This window comes from Bombina bombina, chromosome 11 (genome assembly GCF_027579735.1).
Source record: "Bombina bombina isolate aBomBom1 chromosome 11, aBomBom1.pri, whole genome shotgun sequence".
NCBI lineage: Eukaryota > Metazoa > Chordata > Amphibia > Anura > Bombinatoridae > Bombina > Bombina bombina.
The window spans coordinates 53,460,777-53,483,388 of NC_069509.1; the positions used below are offsets into that span (position 1 = coordinate 53,460,777).

Sequence of the window (22,612 nt, forward strand, 5' to 3'; positions counted from 1 at the left end):
CATGAGCTTACCTAGATAAACCTTTCAGCAAAAGATAACAAGAGAAGGAAGCAAATTAAATAATAGAAGTAAATTAGAAAGTTGTTTAAATTTGTATATTCTGTCTAAATCATGAAAGTCCTTTTGAAGAATGCATCTAATGATTTATCAACAAAAATCACCATACAATAGCGGACCTACTCAACAAAGGGCCCTGGTGCAATTTTTTTGGGGGGCCCCCAAGGGTAATTCAGTTGTAAGCAATAGTAATGATATACATGCTGATAATACTTTTGAGGATAGATACACCTCCCAACATTTGTGGCTGGGTGTCAGGGACTCAGGAGGTTGAAGGGGACCTGTCACCTTTTTGTGGGTGGAGCTGTGTTGGGAGGGGTGGGATCATGGTTAGTGGGCGTGGTTGTCAGCATGTCTGGTCAGTAGGGACATGTGACTATCTCAGACAGACAGTGGGACAGAGCACAGAATCAGGGACTGTCCTTCTCAAATAGGGACAGTTGAGAGGTCCGAATTATTAGTTAGATAGATGGACTGGCAACCTGAACTAATAAAAAAAGCTCCTCTGCGTTAGAATTGTACACATTGTGCACAAACCTATTTATAGACTGCTACACCAATGTTAGTTCCGCCCCTGTCGCCATATACTTTAATGGTGATTTTCTGTTGAACAGGTTCTCTAGTTGAGAATGTGTCCGCCTGCAATGTTGTTAATTTTTTTCTGTATGAATCAGTAATGTTCACACTATAAAATGAAGCTGAGCTTGCAAAGGTTTACTTTTATCAATGTACCAAAGTAATTGGAAAGCAAATAAAAATGTTTGTGAAACTGCTTCAATATAACATAGGTTCATTAAGAATTCAGTTAAGGTTTTGAAAAACATACCTACATATGGGTGGTGCAAACATGGGCACCTTTTGATGAATCGTGGTCATCAGTTACTAAATTGTGGTCATAATTAAAAAATAAAAATGCCACTCCTGAGCATAAGAATTAATAAAGTTTTAGAACTAAAAATATTGTCACAAAACTATTTTGATTTCACAGGCTGATGGCCCATCTCACGCTCAAAAATATTAAAGTGCCATAAAATAGGTTGAGATTTGTGCATTACTAAAAGGGCTAATTAATTTAAAATAGTTTACATAAAAGAATGTTTTAAAATTGCTGGCAAGTATTTTAAAATAATTTTCTGCCTGAAGCAGTCTACTCCACCCCCCTTATCAGTGTTTAGACACAGGCATTGTATTTCAACAGAGTTCACAGCTTCTAGGCAGCTCCTGCAGATAATCCCTATTCACTTTTGCATTCTACCAAAACAACAATAGATATAGATACAGCCATAGAAGGAGTTGTGTGGGAGGAATTAGAGCTTTACAATTCAGAAACTAAAAAGAAAGAGTTAATGGTGAGGCACTGCAGTATAAATTTGCAGGTAAAGTAATTAAAGTACATATATTATTTTGTCTCTATCCCGACTTGTTGTATGTCCCTTTAAGCAATATGTTAGAAAACTGTATTATGTAAATAATCTTGCATTAAAATTAAAATATTAATGCATTAAAGGGAACACACAATGTGCATATTATGGTAGCCTTGTTGTAACCACCTGACATGCACACTGTTTCCAGGTGTCAGATATTTGCATAATCTGATTTTTAGTTTTAGGATGTACTTTTACTGATTCTGTCTAATTTGGAGATCATGTCACAAATAGTTGGGCACTGTATTATATTGTTACTTGACAGCTCTGTAAATACATAAAGAACAACTTCCGTCAGCTGTAAACTCTTGAGAGCACCAATATGGCAGCACTTGTAATTCAACTTGCTTTGCGACTGGTTCTGTCAAAATATGCTTTAGGGTGCAGCAAAATGTCTAACTTCCGGTGTCCTAATGACATTCCTCCGCTGTCTGTAGCCGACGCATGCGCTGTAAGTAGGTTTTTCCGGGCAAGATGGCGGCTCGCTGTTCCTCGCGTTGGTTCTCGGTCGTGGTGTCCGGGACCCGGGGACACTTGGTTTCTGGGCGTCACCGATGGCCCAGAGCTGAGGGAGCTTTGCTGTTGGCATTGCGGACTGCTGCAGCTGCACGTGGCCCGGCAGGGGGTGAGCAAGACTTGGGGAGATAGGGAATAGTTGGTTGTGTCATACAGATGGGTTTTGCAGGTGACACTGAGTCTATTTTGTACTGATGTGGAGGGTACATACAGGTGTGCATTGGTTGTATCAGGGCCATTGTGCATGTTGGACAGTTATCTTGGTGTCACATATGAGCATTTCGAGTAAAAAAATGTTTAGATAAAGAGTAGTCTGATGAGAAATATGTGTCTAGTGCACATTAGGCACTTTGGGTGGCATTAGGGGCTCAGGCACATTGGGTAATATTAGAACAGTGTAGACCTGGTGATCTCATTTGGAGGGGCATTTGGATGGGTGCAGCATGTGGTAATAGGGGTTCTGCTAATTATGGGCAATATTATTCATAAATTGTGAAAATCGGGTTGCCATTATGATACAGTACAATTTAAAAAAAAAACAACACAACCAGAGGCTGTGTTTTTTTTTGTAGACTGAGTTTGCACCATGACTTACTATGACTGTGTAATTAAAGCAGTGATAGTTATTGGGATCATATATGGTGTTACCTGTAGTATTAAACATAATCTATTAACGCCAACATTTTATTCAACTGGAAACATAAAATCCTATTTTTTTTAACTGTAATAGTATAGCTTCCAAAGGATACCCATTGCTTTAGCTTAAATTTAATAGAGCAATAATGATTTTTGTTTTCATATTTATTATGTAATTTTAAAGCAGAATTAGTCTCTTATTGGGAGAGTATATATTAGGGGAAATATAGTTTACCATTTTTCTTCTTCTCCTTGACCACATTTTAATGTGTCTTTTAGATCCCTCAGAGCACTTCTCCCAGTTCCACACCAGCAGCACATCATACAATAAGACAGATTTTTACCAGGTATTGGGAGTCCCGAGGAACGCCAGCCAAAAAGAAATCAAGAAGGCCTATTATCAGGTATGCCCCATTGTGGTGTCAGAAAATAATGAAACATTTTCTTGTTGACACTAAATTAGAAACATTGCCACCTTTTCTATGTCAGAAAGTTATACACTGGTGATAACGGTTTAGTCAACCCCCCCCCCCTTCTCCTCGTGTGACCTGATTGCTACATGGAACATAGAAATACCTAACCTGGTGATGTTGCAAGATATAATCCATTGATATAATATTTGTCATTTAAAAACCATGTTATAGGCTTATTTGTCACATGTAAAAACCTAATATTAGGTAGATGTACTAGATTATACAGTCTTGTACATGTTAATGTAATGCTGTATTGGTAAACTTTGGTCTTCTCTATAAATGCTTAATTTTGTTGCAGGCTAATGCCTTACATGATTGGTTTGGCAGCCTGCCTAGCATTAAATAAGTTAAATGATTGCTAGGTACTGTTCGTGAGCAAACAGACTCAAAATGCTTTGTAAAAAAAGTTGTATAAATCGTTACTATAAAGATTTATTTTGTTTAAAAATGATGGGCACATGTACAAAGGGAAAACTTAGCAACTTTAATTAAACAAATACATAAACACCTGATTGTCGTCCTTTTTTTGCAGCTGGCCAAAAAATACCATCCAGACACAAACAAAGATGATCCTCAAGCCAAAGAAAAATTTTCACAGTTGGCAGAAGCTTATGAGGTATAAAGATTGTTTTTTTTATTGCGTTTTTTTTTTAGTTTCACCTATCTTTATTGGCATCTCTTTTTTTTTATATATATTAAAGGGACAGTAAACACCAGAATTTTTGTTGTTTAAAAAGGTATTACCCATTCCCCAATTTTGCATAACCAACACAGTTATATAAATACACTTTTTACCTCTGATTACCTTGTATCTGGCTCTGCAAACTGCCCCCTTATTTCAGTTCTTTTGACATACTTGCATTTTTAGCCAATCAGTGCTTGCTCCTAGGAGCTTCATGTGCCTGAGCTCAATGTTACCTATATGAAACACATGAACTAACACCCTCTAGTGGTGAAAAACTGTCAAAATGCTATCAGATTAGAGGTGGCCTTCAAGGTCTAAGAAATTAGCTTATGAACCTCCTAGATTTAGCTTTCAACTAAGAATACCAAGAGAACAAGGCAAAATTGGTAATAAAAGTAAATTGGAAAGTTGTTTAAAATTACATGCCCTATTTAAATTATGAAAGTTTTTTTTTTTTTTTCTTGACTGTCCCTTTAACTTAGTTATTCTAATTAATGAGTGCTTTGTATTAAATGGACAAACTTTCATGATTCAGATAAAACATGCAATTTTAAACAACTTTCCAATTTACTTTTTATCATCAATTTTGCTTTGTTCTTTTGGTATTCTTAGTTTAAAGCTAAATCTAGATAGGCTCATATTCTAATTTCTAAGCCATTGAAGGCCGCCTCATATCTGAATGCATTTGACACTTTTTCACAGCTAGAGGGCATTAGTTCATGTGTCATATAAATAACATTGCTCACTCCTGTGGAGTTATTTAAGAGTCAGCACCAATTGGCTAAAATGCAAGTCTGTTTAAAAGAACTGAAATAAGGGAGCAGTCTGCAGAGGCATAAATACAAGGTAATTACCAAGGTAAAAAGTATATTAATATAACAATGTTGATTATGCAAAACTGGGGAATGGGTAATAAAGGGATTATCTTTCTTTTTAAACAATAATTTTGGAGTTGACTGTCGCTTTAATCTTTGCATAAACGTCCATCAGTAGGCAAAACACATTTATTCATTTATAAATATGTCCCCCATATTTGGTGAAGAATACTGGAAATTAGGCAGTTTTATTTTTGATCTAGAATGCAGATAAGAACTTGGCAAGTCAGAATGTTATTGCTAAAATCTCTTACCTATCTAAAAAGATCCACATGTTCTATATTTTAGAGCAAATCACTCTTTCTTGATGTTTGAAGCTGAAATACAGGTCACTGTTGTTCTATATACTCTTAGGTTTGGGCATTATTTATATCTGCTGGTAAATATACATTGTTTTATGTTCATTAACCAATACAGATTCTTAGTGATGAGGTGAAACGCAAGCAATATGATACGTATGGCACTGCTGACTTTGGCGCAGGGGCTGGTGGAGGGGGGCAGCAATACTGGAGAGGTGGTCCTTCTGTCGATCCAGAAGAACTGTTCCGCAAGATTTTCGGAGAGTTTTCAGGTTCGCCTTTTGGTGACTTTAGTACCATGTTTGAACAGCCACAGGAGGTGAGTTTGGTGTATTATGGGGAGGGGGGGGGGGGACAATGAAGGTTGTTACTACTTTAATTAAAAGCTTAGGGAAATCATTTTACTTTTTTTATCCTCAGTACATTATGGATCTGACATTCATCCAGGCAGCAAAAGGAGTAAACAAGGAGATCTCTGTAAACATCACAGACACCTGTCAGAGATGTAATGGCAAAGGAAACGAGCCTGGCACCAAATTGCAGCATTGCCATTATTGCAATGGCACCGGCATGGTGAGAGTAAAATGTCAACTAGGAAAATTGCTGGTTCCTTTTTTTTAACCCCTTAAGGACCACACACTTCAATTTTCTGACCGTTTGGGTCCAGGGCTATTTTTACATTTCTGCGGTGTTTGTGTTTAGCTGTAATTTTCCTCTTACTCATTTACTGTACCCACACATATTATATACCGTTTTTTTTTCTCGTCATTAAAGTGAAGGTAAAGTTTGAACTATCTATACACACTATTCAGTTGTTAACATCATAAACAATCTAATCGCTAACTTCTTTTCTACATGTCAATATCTTTTTCCCCAATAAACATGATTTATATTATCCCTACCGTGGTGTAACGGACTCCTCCCATCAGCCATTTCCTGATATCTGACGTATAGAGCGGTCCCACTCGCTCAATACGTCTCTCTTAGGCTAGTTTACGTGGATGAAACTAAGTACGCATGCGCATACAGGGATTACAGCCTCTGATCTCGTTTCCCGTTTGGAGAAAGAAGCCTACGTATTGCAACAATTGCAATAGGCATGCGCGAAACAGGAGTGCTTTTCTTCCAAGGGAGAGAAAAGAATCGTACGCATGCGCAGATTGTCAAACAGGGCAATGACGTTGAATGACGGCCGCCTAACGGCCAGAATCTCAATTGGCTGCTGGAAAAACGTGACCAGCAAGTAAAAACAAATTAAATGAACGGGTTGAATTTGCATATTGAAATAAAGTAAGTAAAAACGGCGAAAACAGACTTTAAAATTAAATTTAAAAAAATTGATGAATGAAAGTGCCATTCATTTAGGCTGGGCTGTATAATGCAATAATGCTATATAACGAACTTTACCTTCACTTTAACTGGACTTTCTAAAAATATCATTATATTAATCATATCTTAAAACTTAATATATAATTTTTTTTTCTAACTTTGACCCCCAAAATCTTACACATCTACAACCACCAAAAACACCCATGCCAAATAGTTTCTACATTTTGTCCTGAGTTTAGAAATACCCAATGTTTACATGTTCTTTGCTTTTTTTGCAAGTTAGGGGGCAATAAATACAAGTTTTCCAAACCTATTTTTTTATTTTTAAATTAGGGATAGTTACATTGGAACACTGATATCTGTCAGGAATCCCGGAATAACCCTTTACGTGTGTGTGTGTGTATGTATATACAGTGTGTATGTGTGTTTGTGTGTATTTATATTATATTTTTTTTTTTTTTTTTTTTTTTTTTTTTTTGTAGACAACCCAAAGTATTGATCTAGGCCCATTTTGGTATATTTCATGACATTATTTCACCGCCAAATGCGATCAAATAAAAAAAACAAAAAACTTCTTTTACTAACTTTTTCACAAACTTTAGGTTTCTCACTGAAATTATTTACAAACAACTTGTGCAATTATGGCACAAATGGTTGTAAATGCTTCTCTGGGATCCCCTTTGTTCAGAAATAGCAGACATTTATGACTTTGGCATTACTATTTGGTAACAAGAAAGCCGCTAAATGACGCTGCGCACCACACTTGTATTATGCCCAGCAGTGAAGGGGTTAATTTGGTAGCTTGACTGGTTAATTTTAGCTTTAGTGTAGAGATCAGCCTCCCACCTGACACATCCCACCCCTTGATCCCTCCCTGACCGCTCAAACAGCTCTCTTTCCTCCCCCACATCATTATTTTTCACTGCCATCTTTAGTACTGGCAGAAAGTCTGCCAGTATAAAAATTAAAAGGTTTAGTTTTATTTTTTTTAAATTATATATTTTCGGCAGTGTAGGATCCCCCCCCCCCCCCCAAACAGCTCTCTAACCCTCCCCCCACTAACTATTTGCCACTGGCAGTACCCATAAATTTGTGCTTTTTTTTCTTCTTCTAAATATTCCCAATTTTTCCATAGTGTAGCTGCCCCCCTCCCTCTCCCTCCACCCTCTCCCACCACTTCATTTGGGCACATATGTGCAGATCGCGGGCATGCGCAACCCCCCCCCCCCCCCCCACACTGCGCGCGCTCCCGCATGCACCCGCACATTATTTCCCACTGCTGGCAGGAAGTTCACTAGCGATTGGCTGCCCACCCACCTCCCTGCAGTGGCTCCCACCCACCAGTGATCAGCACCATCGCTGTGAAAAAAAAAAGGTATTGCAGTGATGCCCCGATATCGAGGCATCACGGCAATACTTTGAAAGCGTCTGGAAGTGATCAGGATTGCTTCCACTGCTTGAAACCCCTGAGGACGTACAGGGTACGCCCTTGGTCGTTAACTGACATTTTTTGTAGGGCGTACCCTGTACGTCCTTGATCGTTAAGAGGGAATTGCTTTAAAAATGTCAGTAAAAACTTGAGCTTGACTGCCCATTTCTCTCTATAGGAAACTATTAACACTGGTCCATTTGTCATGCGCTCAACATGCCGGCGTTGTGGAGGGAAGGGCTCTGTGATGACCAATCCTTGCTTGTCATGCCGGGGAACAGGGCAAACCAAGCAAAAGAAAAACGTAACCGTGCCTGTCCCTGCAGGTCAGTACTGTAGGGCGTAGTAAAGGTGTCAATGACATTTTTGTTTTTTGCAACCTGGTGCATTTTTGAGTTGGAACATGTCATTTTTAAAGAGACATTAAACACTAAAAAGATTTCATGCTTCTCCCTCTGATTATGGGTGCTGCCATTATGGAACCTAGCTTTCACTGCAGGTATCTGAAGGAGAGTTACTGCACATGTGCAAACACATCAGCACTGAAATGTAGGAAAAGCTAGAGTTTAACATGGTGGTACTCATGACTAGACGGAGGTAGGGAATAACCTCAGTACTATGAGTATATAGTGTTTAATGTCCTTTTTATACTAACAGGACAACTTTTCACGATATCTTAACTTGAGCACACATAAAATAATCAGCTGATCATTAAAGGGACACTAAACCCATTTTTTACAACTGAACTGGCCGCATGGCCAAAAAAAAGGTAAGGGGTATTAAAACACTATTCAAATACGGAGTATTCGAAAAGGGTTTTTTAAACACACAAAGTGATGTTAGATGTTTGCCCAGCACTAACATATTTCACAATGTCTGCACATTCTATTAAAATTAATTCTTGTTTTGGGTAAACTGTCCCTTTTAAAAAGCAGGAATGTGATGCATAGGAGCCGGCCCATTTTTGGTTGAGAACCTGGGTTATGTTTGCTTATTGGTGGGTAAATGTAGGCCTCCAATAAGCAAGCACTATCCATGGTGCTGAACCTAAAATGGGCTGGCTGCTAAGATTTACATTCATGATTTTCAAATAAAGATAGCAAGAGAACGAAGAAAATTTAATAGGAGTAAATTAGAAAATTGATTAAAATTGCATGCTCTATCTGAATCATGAAAGAAAACATTTGGGTTCAGTGTCCCTGGTTATTTATCTTTGGTCGCCCAAGTTAATCCTCATATTTGGCCTGTTAGTGTGCCCTGATGACTAGCATTGAGAAACCCTAAACTAAAGGATTACTATATAGTAAAGACACTGAAAAGGTTACCTTCACTTCTGCAAACAATGTATTAGGGGACGCATCGGTTTACAACATTGTATTAGCGGACGCATCTATTTGCAGCAAATTGGTTTACCTACAGCTGAGCTAAATATAACCCATATAGCTATAATTTAAACTAAATAGCTACTTGTCAATGAAGACACAAATAAGACACCAACTACATGATGAATTTATGTATTGGATCTCCACATCAGTATCCAGGATAGCCCAGGGCAGTGTTTTATAGTTCTGCTACAGCTGGGTTGCCTTAAAAGAACATAAAATATTTCTTCAAATTTACATTAAAAAGTAGTTTTTCTTTTTTAATTGATAGTCTGTTACTGTTGCATATTTCCATATACCATACTTTTTGTTTTGTCTGTATATTTGTGCTTTTTTAATGTTTTGCTCTGCACCGACCACTGTCTCAATTAAAAAAAATACTTCCTCTAATTTCCTGCAGGTGTGGAAGATGGGCAGACTGTTCGTATGCCAGTTGGAAAGAAGGAAATCTTTATTACATTTAGGGTAAGTAGATATTACTTAACCACTTGCCTGCACATGTTGAGAATGGGTCGTCATGCAAACTGATACATGTGAGCACATGATGATCCGTTCTCGTCATGAAGGGGAATCGCTGATCACAACGGATCGGTAGTTCCACTGCAGGCCCGATCATTGGTGGCAAAATTGGCTGCACTTCCTCAAACATGCATGGTGACATCACAGAGAGGGCGGGATTGAAAAATGACAGGCAGGTAAGAACTGGATATGGGGGGGTTGCTATTCAAACCCCGCAATCTCAGCTCCCTACTAGCCACAGACCCCCCAGTGTGTCATTTAAAAGACACTCACCTGCTCTTTCAAATGCTGATGGGTTTTTTTAACGCCACTATAAATATGTTGTTGTTTTTTTTTGTTACATGGGGATTTTCTTGGGAATGGGACATAATAAACTCAATAAAAATCTGTTATGTCTAGACCTCTAATCTAGAAAATAAACTTGAAGGCAAGTTCCTCTCTCGAACAATATATGAATTTTGTCTGTATACTATAGTCAGTTGATCACTGTGGTAACAATGAGCACCTTGCTAGAAAAAAAAGCTTTTATTTCTGTACTTCACAAAGGGGCCTGTCTAATCTATATTATAACCCCCAAAAGGCCATATGGGCCCCTATTTCACACGTGGCTACTTTTGATGACAATTTAGTAAGGTAATCAAAATAACAGCGGAGGTCACCTGGCCAATTTTAATATAATTTATTAAAATCTTAAAATTATACACACATATATATATATTATTTTTAGTCTTTGCCGCAGCTATCTCACATGCCAAGAAATATAAATGTAATAATGGTATGTTCTGAATTTACAGGGCCTGCTGCAAAAAAACAATATCATTTGTGTGGAGGAAAAAAGCTTAGCAGTGAAAGGGTTAATTGCTTTTATGACTGCTACATGTTTCACTTGCTACGCATGTCATTGTACAGCAGGGGGCAGCAGTCCATAATACAGGAGGTTTTGGACCATAACTGTAGTTCAGACTATACTCCTCTTACATTATGTTGCATCATCCATAAAGGGCTATCCACCATCTATAGCTGATTATTTTATATTTCAAGACTATTGGCAGCCCAGATGGCATGTTGTAGGTATTACTGAAATAAACCCCTATCATTTAAAGTGAATGTAAAGTTGAATAAATGAGTGTCCGTTTTTTTAAAATACTATTAAAAACAGGGGCACTTTCATTCATTAAACATAACTTTGTTTTTTAAATACCTTTTTTTTCTTTAGCAAACCCGGAGCGGCAATCCTCAGCCCGCAGCTCCTCTGTACTTAGCACAGCAATGACGAAAACGTTTTAACCCAATCATGGCGTACACCCTGGAGTTTCCAGCTTGTGAGGCCATGCAACAATTGGAGGAAGCCGGTTTCGTCATCAATATGCTAAATACAGAGGAACTGCGGGTGGAAGAACGCCGGTCTGGGTTTCCTAAAGAAAAAGGTAACTATTTAAAAAAAAAAAAAAGCTACAATGTAAAGTTTAATGAATAAAAGTGCCCCTGTTTTTTGTTTACTGTTTTTAAAAACAGGGCACTCATTCATTCATTCAACTTTACATTCACTTTAAACCAATCAAACAGGAGTGTTTCATGTTTGTTACCCAACATGACGATTCCTGCATGACTTTAATTGTTCACATGTTTTATCAACTGGAGACAAATGTGAAAGGAACATTGAGCTAAAAATGAAACCCCTTCCACCCCATAACCATTGCAATAAAACATTGCCATATATATTTATTATTTAGTTTGCTTTTTCTGTAAAATACTGCTGAACATTTCTGCTTGTTCCACCCCTACTGGAGAGGCTGCTGGGCATCCATCTAACTCAACAGAGCATTCTTCAAAGAGGTTAAACACATAAATAAAGTTCTGTTTGGGTGTGCTGCAAGCTCCAAAGAAGAACACAGCTGTCTGTCTTGTCAGCCAATCGGGCAGCAGTTGCTCAACCTCTCCAGTTGATTTTTTTTGTTGGGAGAGTGACTTTACCTACATGTTTTACCCATTTGTGGCTGTGAAACTGTGTCATCTCGAGCCAGTAATACAACATGTATGTGGTCTAACAAATTAAAGGGCCATTGCAAGGCAAAAATTACATCCTTTACATTTGGTGATATTTACCTGACTCTCTGGCATGCTACAAAGTGATTGCTCATTACATCTTGAGATTTATTTAATAAAATATTTAGATATGCACAATGAAATAACTTTGCTAAATATTTTCATTATTTATTTTGTCCTCTTTGTGTAATTTAGTCTGAAACTTAAAGGGACAGTTAGCTCCAAAATTGTTATTGTTTAAAAAGAGAGAGAGATTCCCTTTTATTACCCATTCCCCAGTTTTGCAGAGCCAACACTTTTATATTAATACACTTTTTACCTCTCTTGTATCTAAGCCTCTTCTGACAGCCCCTTGATCACATGGCTATTCATTATCTATTGACTTGCATTTTAGCTGTGTTGTGCACAATTTCACGGGGGTGAGCACAATGTCTTTGTGGCCCACATGAACTAGCAGTCTCTTGAAAAGCAAATAATAAAGCATGTGATAGGAGGCTGTCTTTAGTGGCTTAGAAACATGCATAAATTTAGAGGGTTTAATGTTATAAAGTATATTAATATAACAATGTTGGTTGTGCAAAGCTGGGGAATGGGTAGTAAAGGCGTTATCTATCTTTTTAAACAATAACAATGCTGGTGTTGACTGTCCCTTTATGCAATGTCTATCTTTGTACTTAAAATGCACCCTGCTGATGTCTCAAGTCTAACTCTGCAACTGATATGTACATAATTAGGTTTACCGGATTAAAAATAGGAAAACAATCTGTTTTATACTAACATGACAACAGCGCTTAGCCTTGTTGTCTGCAGTGTCAAGTTTGGATTGGTTCCACCAAATAACGCAAATAGTGGGTGGAGTTTAGCTATTGAAAAAAAAGTTGTTTTACAATGTTTAGACTTGGGTCATATGTCATTCTGTACACCAGAAATGTCTTGTAATTGCAAGGTGTTTACTGTCCCTTTTAAGTGTATCACTGGACTGCTTTTGATTAGCAAAACCTAAATCGTACTAACAAATGTGTGCTAAATGCTTTTAAAACGTTTATTTTGTGTGCTTAATTACTGATTTATGTTATGCAGCTTTACAAATTGACTATAAAGTGCCTCAAAGGGGTTAAAGACACAATAGAAATGCAGCTCAGGACCTGCAGAACACTGCTGATTTCGAGGGGAAACCCGCTAATTGCATGAATCTAGAATCAGCAGTGCTCCGTGGATCCCAAGTGGCCCTTCCACTGTGTGCTAAACTCCTTTGCCGTGTAGGGTCGATGGTCTTAAAATTACATGCTAACGGATTAGAGACATGAAACCCCATTTTTTCATGATTCAGATTGAGCATACAATTTAAAAAAAAAAAATCCATATTACTGTTTTTATCAAATCTACTTATTTCTCTTTGTATCCTTTGAAAACCAGGTAGGCAAGCTCAGGAGCACACAAAATATGGCAGCAGTTGTTATACACTTTTTAAGCACAAGATGGCAGGAGTGTATGCACATTGTATAACTGTTAAAGGGACAGTCAACACCAATATTGTTGTTTAAAAAGATAGATAACGCCTTTACTACCCATTAACCAGCTTTGCACAACCAACATTGTTATATTAATACACTTTATAACATTTAAACCTCTATTTGTGCTTGTTTCTAAGCCATTGAAGACAACCTCTTCCATATAGATAACATTGTGCTCACGCCCGTAGGTTGTGGATGGCACTGTACTAATTGGCTAAAATGCAAATCAATAGATAATAAATAAATAAATAGCCATGTGATCAGGGGGCTGTCAAAAGATTCTTAGATACAAGGTAATCACAGAGGTTAAAAGTGTATTAAAGGGACAGTCTACACCAGAATTTTTATTGTTTTAAAAGATAGATAATCCCTTTATTACCCATTTCCCAGTTATGCATAACCAACACAGTTATAATAATATACTTTTAACCTCTGTGATTATCTTGTATCTAAGCATCTGCAAACTGCCCCTTTTTTCAGTTCTTTTGACAGACTTGCAGTCTAGCCAATCAGTGCCTGCTCCCAGATAACTTCTCGTGCACAAGCACAGTGTTATCTATATGAAATACGTGAACTAACACCCTCTAGTGGTGAAAAACTGTTAAAATGCAATCTGAAAGAGGTGGACTTCAAGGTCTAAGAAATTAGCATATGAACCTCCTAGGTTAAGCTTTCAACTAAGAATACCAAGAGAACAAAGCAAAATTGAGGATAAAAGTAAATTGGAAAATTGTTTAAAATTACATGCTCTATCTGAATCATGAAAGTTTATTTTGGCCTAGACTGTCCCTTTAATATAACAGCCATGGTTATGCAAAACTGGGGAACAGGTAATAAAGGGATTATCTGTTTAAACAATAAACATTTTGGAGTTGACTGTCCCTTTTAAATTTATTTTTGCATTAATGCTTCAGACATGGATGTTTATTAGCTTGCCTAGGTATGCTCTTCAGCAATAGACAAGCCATGCATGTCAGCTGACCATGTTCTGTATGCTAGCACGGCTATTGGTTTAGGGGTGCAAATGTCACCTCATTGGTAGAAGAGCGCTGTGGACAGAGCCGCTGAGTTTAGCAAGCTCTGCAGCAGCAGTCGGGTCAGTTTAGCACCCTTTTTTAATAACTGATGACAAACTCCACTTTATTTTTAGTGATAGTAAATCCTTGTGTTTGTTAAACACTCGGTTTTACCATCACTTTAATTGTCTTCTGCTAAATTTACCAGTTTGTAACACAAACAACGTATCAGAGTCTTTTAGAGCTGCAACAACTAATCGTCATTATCGATTATGAAAATAGTTGTCAACGAATCTCATAATCGATTAGTTGGTTTTCAATTAGTTGGTCTGTGCACAACTCCAGCTGCTTCATAAAACTGAGCTCCTGCACATGGTATTGTGTTTTATGGTTATGTCCTTAGCCTAAAGGACGTCTACCGACGTATACTTTTCACTTTTTCAGGAGAGTATAAGTTTACAACTACCCCTGACTTATGTGCAACCCATAAATAATAGTCCTCATTTGGATTGTTTATATTAAATCAGGTGATCTGGACCTATGCTTTGCATGATATAGTGCTGAGCTTGTTATTTACACCTAGCTCCTAGATTTATGGAATTTATTTAATTTGATCTGTTACAGGTGCAGAAAAGTCCCATCTTTAGGCGAGAGGGGGCTGATATCCATTCGGACCTGCCTGTGTCAGTCGCTCAGGCTGTGTTAGGGGGTACTGCAAGAGCACAAGGACTTTATGATCCTATCAATGTAGCTGTAAGTATCTTTTTGCCCTATTGCTGTATATTACGGAGTCCAACCTTTGTCACGAGGAGCCAAACTTATTATTTTTTTATTATTATTATACTTTATTTATTAAGCGCCAACATATTCCGCAGCGCTGTCCATGGATACAATTTATTTAAATAAAACAATATAAAACTTGTAAGAGACAGGACAACATTTACAAACACATACAGGAGGGATTGAGGGCCCTATTCCCGTGGGAACTTACAATCTCGAAGGGTAGGAGGTTGAGAAAGATGTTAATACAGAGTTAGATGAGGGAAATGTTAGGTAAGTGAAGTTAATTTATTATTGAGTTGGGTGGTAGGCTTCCCTGAACAGAAAAGTCTTCAGGGAACATTTAAAGGAAGAAAGATTAGGGCAAAGCCTGACAGCACGAGGGAGAGTGTTCCAGAGGGTAGGTGCTGCACGAGGGAGAGTGTTCCAGAGGGTAGGTGCTGCACGAGGGAGAGTGTTCCAGAGGGTAGGTGCTGCACGAGGGAGAGTGTTCCAGAGGGTAGGTGCTGCACGACAGAAGTCCTGCAGTCTAGCATGAGAGGAGGTGATAGTTGCGGATGCAAGGAGCAGGTCATTGTTGGATCTTAGTGGACGGGTTGGAGTATACTTGTGTATTAGAGAGGATAGGTAGAGGGGAGCGGCGTTGGTGAGAGTTTTGTATGCAAGGGTGAGAATTTTGAATTTAAATCTGATGTGAATGGGGAGCCAATGAAGGGATTCACAGAGAGGTGCAGCAGATACAGATCGACAGGAAAGGTGGATCAGCCTGGCAGAGGCATTTAGGATGGATTGTAGGGGGGATTGGTGGGAAAGAGGAAGGCCAGCGAGTAAGTTATTGCAGTAGTCAAGTCGGGAGATAACAAGGGAGTGGATTATTTGCTTTGTGGTGTCCGCGCTCAGAAAAGGGCGAATTTTGGAAATATTGCGTAGATGATTGCGGCAGGATGTAGAAAGCGATTGGATATGGGGGACGAAGGATAGGTTTGAGTCAAGTGTGATTCCAAAGCAGCGGACTTGGGGAAATGGTGATGCCATCAACAAACTGCACTTTTCAATCTTTTATAGTGTTTGCAGGCGCATTGTTTTATTTATTTATTTATATATATATTTATTATAGGGCTCTATTTACAAAGATGTCTGTTTTAAATATTGTATGCAAACAAATTTTTTATGATTCACCCAGTGCATAATCAAAATGACAAATTAGATTTAAAGGGACAGTATACACCAATTTCCCTATAACTGCACGTAATAGACACTATTGTAAAGAATGATATACACAGATACTGATATAAAAATCCAGTATAAAACTGTTTAAAAACTTACTTAGAAACTCCCAGCTTAGCTCTGTTGAAAAGGTTAGCTGGAAAGTCCACTGCAAAGTGGTTCTATAGTAAAGAGAGAAGACCCCCCCCCCTTCCTCTGCATATGAAAAGACTCTTTACACAAACAGGAGCAAGCTGGAGTCGGTATACAACAGTATTCTTCTTAAACTTTGGGGCTTGGTTAGGAGTCGGAATCAGTGCAATGTTATTTAAAAATAAGCAAAACTATACATTTGGGGGGAAAAACCAAAAAACCTGTATGGGCTATATGAATGGATCATCTACAAAACATTTATGCAAAGAATAATCTAGTGTATAATATCCCTTTAAAGGGACAGTCGACACCAGCATTTTTGTTTTAAAAGATAGATAATCCCTTAATTACCAATTCCCCAGTCTTGCATAACCAACACAGTTATAATTATACACGTTTTACCTCTGTAATTACCTTGTATCTAAGCCTCTGCAGACTGCCCCTTATTTCAAATCTTTTTACAGACTTTTATTTTAGCCAATCAGAGCTGTCTCCATGGTAAATTCATGTGCATGAGCTCAATGTTATCTATATGAAACGAATGCCCTCTAGTGGTGAAAAACTATCAAAATGCATTTAGATTAGAGGCGGCCTTCAAGGTCTAAGAAATTAGCATATGAACCTCCTAGGTTTAGCTTTCAACTAAGAATATACCAAAAGAACAAAGTAAAATTTGTGATCAAAGTAAATTGGAAAGTTGTTTAAAATTACATGCCCTGTTTGAATCATGAGGTTTTTTTTGGACTTGACTATCCCTTTAAGACTTGTTTAAAATGTATTCAACGCTCTCTAGAATACTGCTAAAATAGTTTTTTTGTTCTAAAAAATTACCAATTTGGTGATCGTTTATACATTCAAAAGCCATACAATTTATTTTGTAAAGATGTTACCTTGCTGTATGCTTAAAGAGACAGTATACCCTAAAATTTTCTTCCCATTGATCCATTTTACCTGATGGAGCATATTAAATTGTTTGCAAGTAGCTCATTTGCCTTTATATCGGCCTTTGAAATAGCTGATTGTGCCTGTGCTATCCCTACCTATACTGAAAGTTTCTATATTTAAGTATAGTCTATTGATAAGCCAGCAGAAGAAATTACATTCCCACTGGGGTGTGAGAGAGAGTCATAAAATGTTAGTTTTCTATTGTTCTTTCTAAGTATTGTAGAGAGAGAGATCAGAAAGGGAAGTATTTGAGGGATAAGAAAGATTTCTGATCTGTTTGCAGTCTTAGCCTATTTTGACGGGGAATACAATAAGGGGAAGCCAGTTTTTGTAGTACACTGTCCTTTTAAACATTAGACTAGATGCCAGATTCAACAACCGGTTTACTCCAGTTACATATTTATAAGCAGACCTCTAAATGTCTGACTGTTTCTAAGCCACTACACACTGCCTGTGTCATGCTTTTTTATTAGCTTTTCACAACAGGGGAGTGCTAGTTCTTGTGAGCCATATAGATAACATTGTGCTCTCTCCCGTAGGTTGTGGCAGACACTGCACTAATTGGATAGAATGCAAGTAAATAGATAATAAATAGTCATGTGATAAGGGGGGCTGTCCGAAAAGGCTTAGATACAAGGTAATCGGAGGTTAAAAGTATATTAAAGGGACAGTCAAGTCCAAAAAAACGTTCATGGTTCAGATAGGGCATGTCATTTTAAACAACTTTCCAATTTACTTTTATCACCAATTTTGCTTTGTTCTTTTAGTATTTTTAGTTGAAAGCTAAACCTAGGAGGTTCATATGCTAATTTCTTAGACCTTGAAGGCCACCTCCTAATCTAAATGCATTTTGACAGTTTTTCACCACTAGATGGCGTTAGTTCATGTGTTTCATATAGATAACATTGAGCTTGTGCACAAATAACATTTTTTGAGTTGACTGTCCCTTTAATCAAGGATGTGGGCTGACAGGGTCCACTCTTTTTCTGTCCCAGGTTGAGGTAAAGCCCAGTTATGGGCCAATTTGTTTCCCACAGGCTGTAGGTTAAAAATGATGATTTTTGTCACACATATTTGGACATTTTAACTGCAACTTCTCTCTGCTTCCTTATTATCTTGCTCCTGTTGTAAGATACCAGCTGGTACTCAGGGAGACCAGAGAATTCGTATAAGTGGTAAAGGAATCCCAAGGATGAACAGTTACGGTTACGGAGATCACTACATCCACATCAAGATCAGAGTTCCCAGGTATGGTAGAAGACTTATGAAGAAAGTTGTAACATGAGACACCTGGCAAGTGCAAATTTGGAAGTAGTGGACACAATCGGGCTAATACATCTCTTAACTCTCAGGCATCTGACGGACAGACAACGAGCGCTAATGATGAGTTATGCTGAGGAAGAGACAGAAGTAGATGGCACTGTGAATGGCATTACCAACACAACAACAGGTCAGTTGTCCATACATCCTAAGCCTAAAAATGTGCCAAATACTATCAATTAGCAAGGCTTGACAAATACCGGGTGCCAAGGCAAAGAAAAAATTGGTTCCTGGTGCCAATAACACTACATTTTCCACTTGGCCTGGGTATATCAGTGAATTGTCCCACTGATAGTGATGTGGAAGCGCTTCAACCAAGCTCAGTACTCGCCTTCCTTTTTTTCTATCTTTACCTACTCATCTGAGGGACGCCAGGTAAGAGTACATGGTGATTAAATTGCTGGTTTATGTATGTTATGCTTCATCAATGGGTTAAATTGACTGGTGTGGGTGTAATGTATTAGTGGTTGTAAAAAAATTATTCCTGTTATGTGGTTTTTATTTTAACATTTAAATAATGTGGCTGCACAGCATTTTACTGTATCTGTCACTTTTCTATAAACGGTTGAGTTGGTAAAGGAGCGGAATTGCAGCTTTATATTAGTGCTAAATATGGTTTCCCACAGGACTTTAAAATTGTGTTCGAAATCTAAGAACCAGCCTTCATATTGTTTTTCACACACAGCTTGAAATGCCTATACATAAATACATATATAATGTATACCTAGAACAACAATGCTGAGTAACACTTTAGGACATCAACAACACAGATGGGTAATTATTTGACTAGCGAAGGATGTCCTCTCTTGTAGGAAATCAGTTCATAGGCTTCCCTCAGCAGTGTTAGTTAGGATGCTATGGAAGTTTAATACCAGTTTCAGTTTAGGAGTTCACTGTTTTTGCTTCCCAGCATTCCTTGTACCAGTGTCCCTTCTGTCTATAGCACAGTGCTGCAATTGTGTTTGGAAACTTAAACCGTTGAGCCCTGGTGTGGGGAGAGCACAGCTTGGTCCATATAAAAAATAACACTTGACCTGGACATAAGGAAAGCACAGGCACATGGGCTTAGCACCAGGTCCCAGCATAGAGGGGACCCAGAAACAGAAAACCGCACAACAATAGCACTTCTAACTAGCCCTAAGTGTAAGATGACACAACAAGGACCTGGGTGTATAGAGCAGCATAGAATCAAAGTACCAGGCAATTTACTGGGGCTCCTAATCATTTTGGCAACCTAACACCTGGTATTTGTTGAGGCCGGTTTTTACTAGTTTTACAAGTAACACATTTCAGATGTTAACAATAGACCGTTTTAGTTGCATAACAGAAATATTAACTGTTCCTTAAGTTCTAGTACATCCCTGAGATATGATGCCTGTTTGTTTGTGCTCATTAGGTAGTGCCCGGCAAAAGTCTGCAGCTGGGGAAGAGAGACCCGAGGCTGAACAGACAGGGGAAAACCAGGAGGGATTCCTAAGCAAACTAAAGAAAATGTTTAGCTCGTGACGGCTTGGTGAGGTAGGAACAGTCCGGTTTTATTGGTTTGGGACACCAGATCACTGTCCAGCCATCGCAGTGAAATGGTACAATTAAATATAAGATTATACAAAAGTCACTGACATGTAATTGATGCAGACGTAAAAATTAGTCTTAGCGGAACATTGTTTTGCAGTTTGAAAAAGCAATTTGTCAGTAATGGGTGGGGAATGGGCAGGTTGTCCCCTGTCTGGTACTCTCAGCCTCAGATCTTTCATTAGCCACCAGCTGCAATTCTCACATGCATTAAACTTTTTAAGAGCCATACTTGTTGAAAAATTACATTCTCTTTTTCATTAAATCATGTAATTTTAAGATAAACAACCCTGCATTACTGTGTGATTAATACCAGCAAAGGGGTTAAACACACAGTAAAAGTACCACTTAAAACCCGCAGAGAACTTCAGGTCCTGAGCAGGAACTGCCACTGGTCCAATCGGCAGCGCTAGTTGCACGACTCATGACTGGATCAGCAGAACACTTGCCTGTCCCTGATGGTACTTCTATTTTATGCTTAAGCTCTTTGTGGATGTCAAACACACGGTAGTTTAGAGTCGACAGTCTTAAAATTATATAAAAATTAGAGCATGTTATTTTTTTCGATTATTATGGCCCTTTAAAGTGAAAGTCAACCCTAGCATTTGTGAAACTCTGGAATTGACCATTGGAACAAGTAAAGGATACTTTCATTTATGAAGTATAACATACTTCATGCAGAAAGCTCTTTTATTTGTTTCAATCGATCGCCGCAGTTTGCTGTTTTGCTAAGAGGTGACGTTTACACCTCCTTAGCAAATAGCGTGTGTGAAATCAGTCTCCCAAGGGCGCCAAGCTGAATTTCCTGCACGCTATTTGCCAAGAGGTAAAAAACGTCACCTCAAGCAAAACAGTGTTCTGCCGTGGGCTTCCTTAGCAGCTCAGAGTAGCGATCGCTTGAAACAAATAAAGGAGCTTTATTTGTCCTATTGGTCAATCCTAGCGCTTCACAAATGCTAGGGATGACTTTCACTTTAAGTCTGTGTATACCTTACTGTAGTGCTTCGCAAACTGTGCCATATTAACACTGGATGCAAGGAATCCAAATTTGTATTTGAATGGCAGCTACAGCAATGTTGGTGAGGAGAATATTACAGTTATTGACTTTAGATTTCTGTTAGATTGTTCTCCCCAAATAATAGAGCATTTATCTCAGTAATTACTTTTATTTTTTGTTAAGGGCCTTGCACAGTCAGATGGGTTTATTTATAAATGTCATAGGGATGGCCAAAAGTTTCTGGTTTCTAAATTTATGTTGTTGGCTTCTAGATTTTGAACAAGATGGTTGAGCCCTGTCTTTTATTGGCCTCAGCAGTAGATTGATAAAAGAATCGCAGGCTACAACATGTCTATTTATGGACATTACAATTTTACTATTTTTTAAAAAAAAAATAAACTACCAATATAATTTTAGAAATTCATCTTCATACTGGACTCAGCCTAATCTTTTCTTTAAATCTATTCATTTAGAACACAATCATTAGCTGGATAGAATTGCTGCAAAAAATATAGGTCCATAGTATTCTATCATATCAATGCACATATATTGTTGATTTAAATGTATTCTGCATATAAACAAAGGCTTAGCTCCATACATTTTGGTCAATGGACAAACAAGATCAGCAAAATGGATTGCTTGTTTAAGTTTTTCACAAACACTTGATTTATTCTTGGTTGTTTTTGTGTCCAGGAAAGAGATCAACCGGAAACTAGAACTGAGGAAGAATCCTGCCCATCTCTAGAAACAGAGCAACCGGAAACTAGAACTGAGGAAGAATCCTGCCCATCTCTAGAAACAGAGCAAATGCTTTTTGGACTCTTCTAGCTCCTGAGACTTATAGCTCGGTAATATGGAGCAGCAGCAGCATCTGTTTGCTTGATGTTTCCTGTGACACTGAATTCCATTATGAGAAGCCCATTAATGCAAATGAAGGAATTCTATACAGACTGTCGTGTTGCTCTTGTCATTTTTAAAAGTGAAAAGAAAAAAAAAAGTTCTGCACCATCCAACGTTTCGCTTTCTGTGTTCATTTGTATTATTCTAAACTTTACCGTTTAGGTTGTTAACAGTTTATCAAATTTTGAGTGTAGTTTTTAAAACAAAAGTGCTACAACTTTCTCCGTTCAATAATAGAGCATGGTACATCAGGTAGCATTATATTTTAAATACTATAGGAAATAATCTATTGCATTGTCCTCTCTTCCTAAAACTCTAGTCAGACTTTTTGTGTGGATAGCATTGAGTTAAGATTATTAAATAATTATTTGATTACAATTTTAATTAAATTGATTAAAATAAGTATTTCATAATGAAGGAAAAATCTGGGGTTTGGACACATGAAAATGGCTAGTTAATAGGGCAACTGGATATATTTATTATCCCTTATAGGGTCACTCTTTATTGGTTAAACCCCTATATATTTAAGATATGCACCT

At 37.9% G+C, this 22,612-nt stretch overlaps 1 protein-coding gene across 2 annotated transcripts; it reads left to right on the forward strand.

Annotated features, from left to right (window-relative positions):
• The first annotated feature begins 1,936 nt into the window (after positions 1-1,936).
• Positions 1,937-22,186, forward strand: DNAJA3 (DnaJ heat shock protein family (Hsp40) member A3). Of its 2 annotated transcripts, XM_053694954.1 has the most exons (12): positions 1,937-2,106; positions 2,913-3,037; positions 3,639-3,722; positions 5,084-5,284; positions 5,386-5,538; positions 7,902-8,049; positions 9,506-9,570; positions 14,825-14,953; positions 18,417-18,532; positions 18,637-18,734; positions 20,001-20,122; positions 21,867-22,186. In XM_053694954.1, the coding sequence occupies exons 1-11, from the start codon at positions 1,956-1,958 to the stop codon at positions 20,108-20,110; spliced, it is 1,380 nt and encodes a 459-aa protein (XP_053550929.1). In that variant the 5' UTR covers positions 1,937-1,955; the 3' UTR covers positions 20,111-20,122; positions 21,867-22,186. The 2 variants fall into 2 exon arrangements, with proteins under 2 accessions (XP_053550929.1, XP_053550930.1); XM_053694955.1 differs by lacking the exon at positions 20,001-20,122.
• Positions 22,187-22,612: the final 426 nt, after the last annotated feature.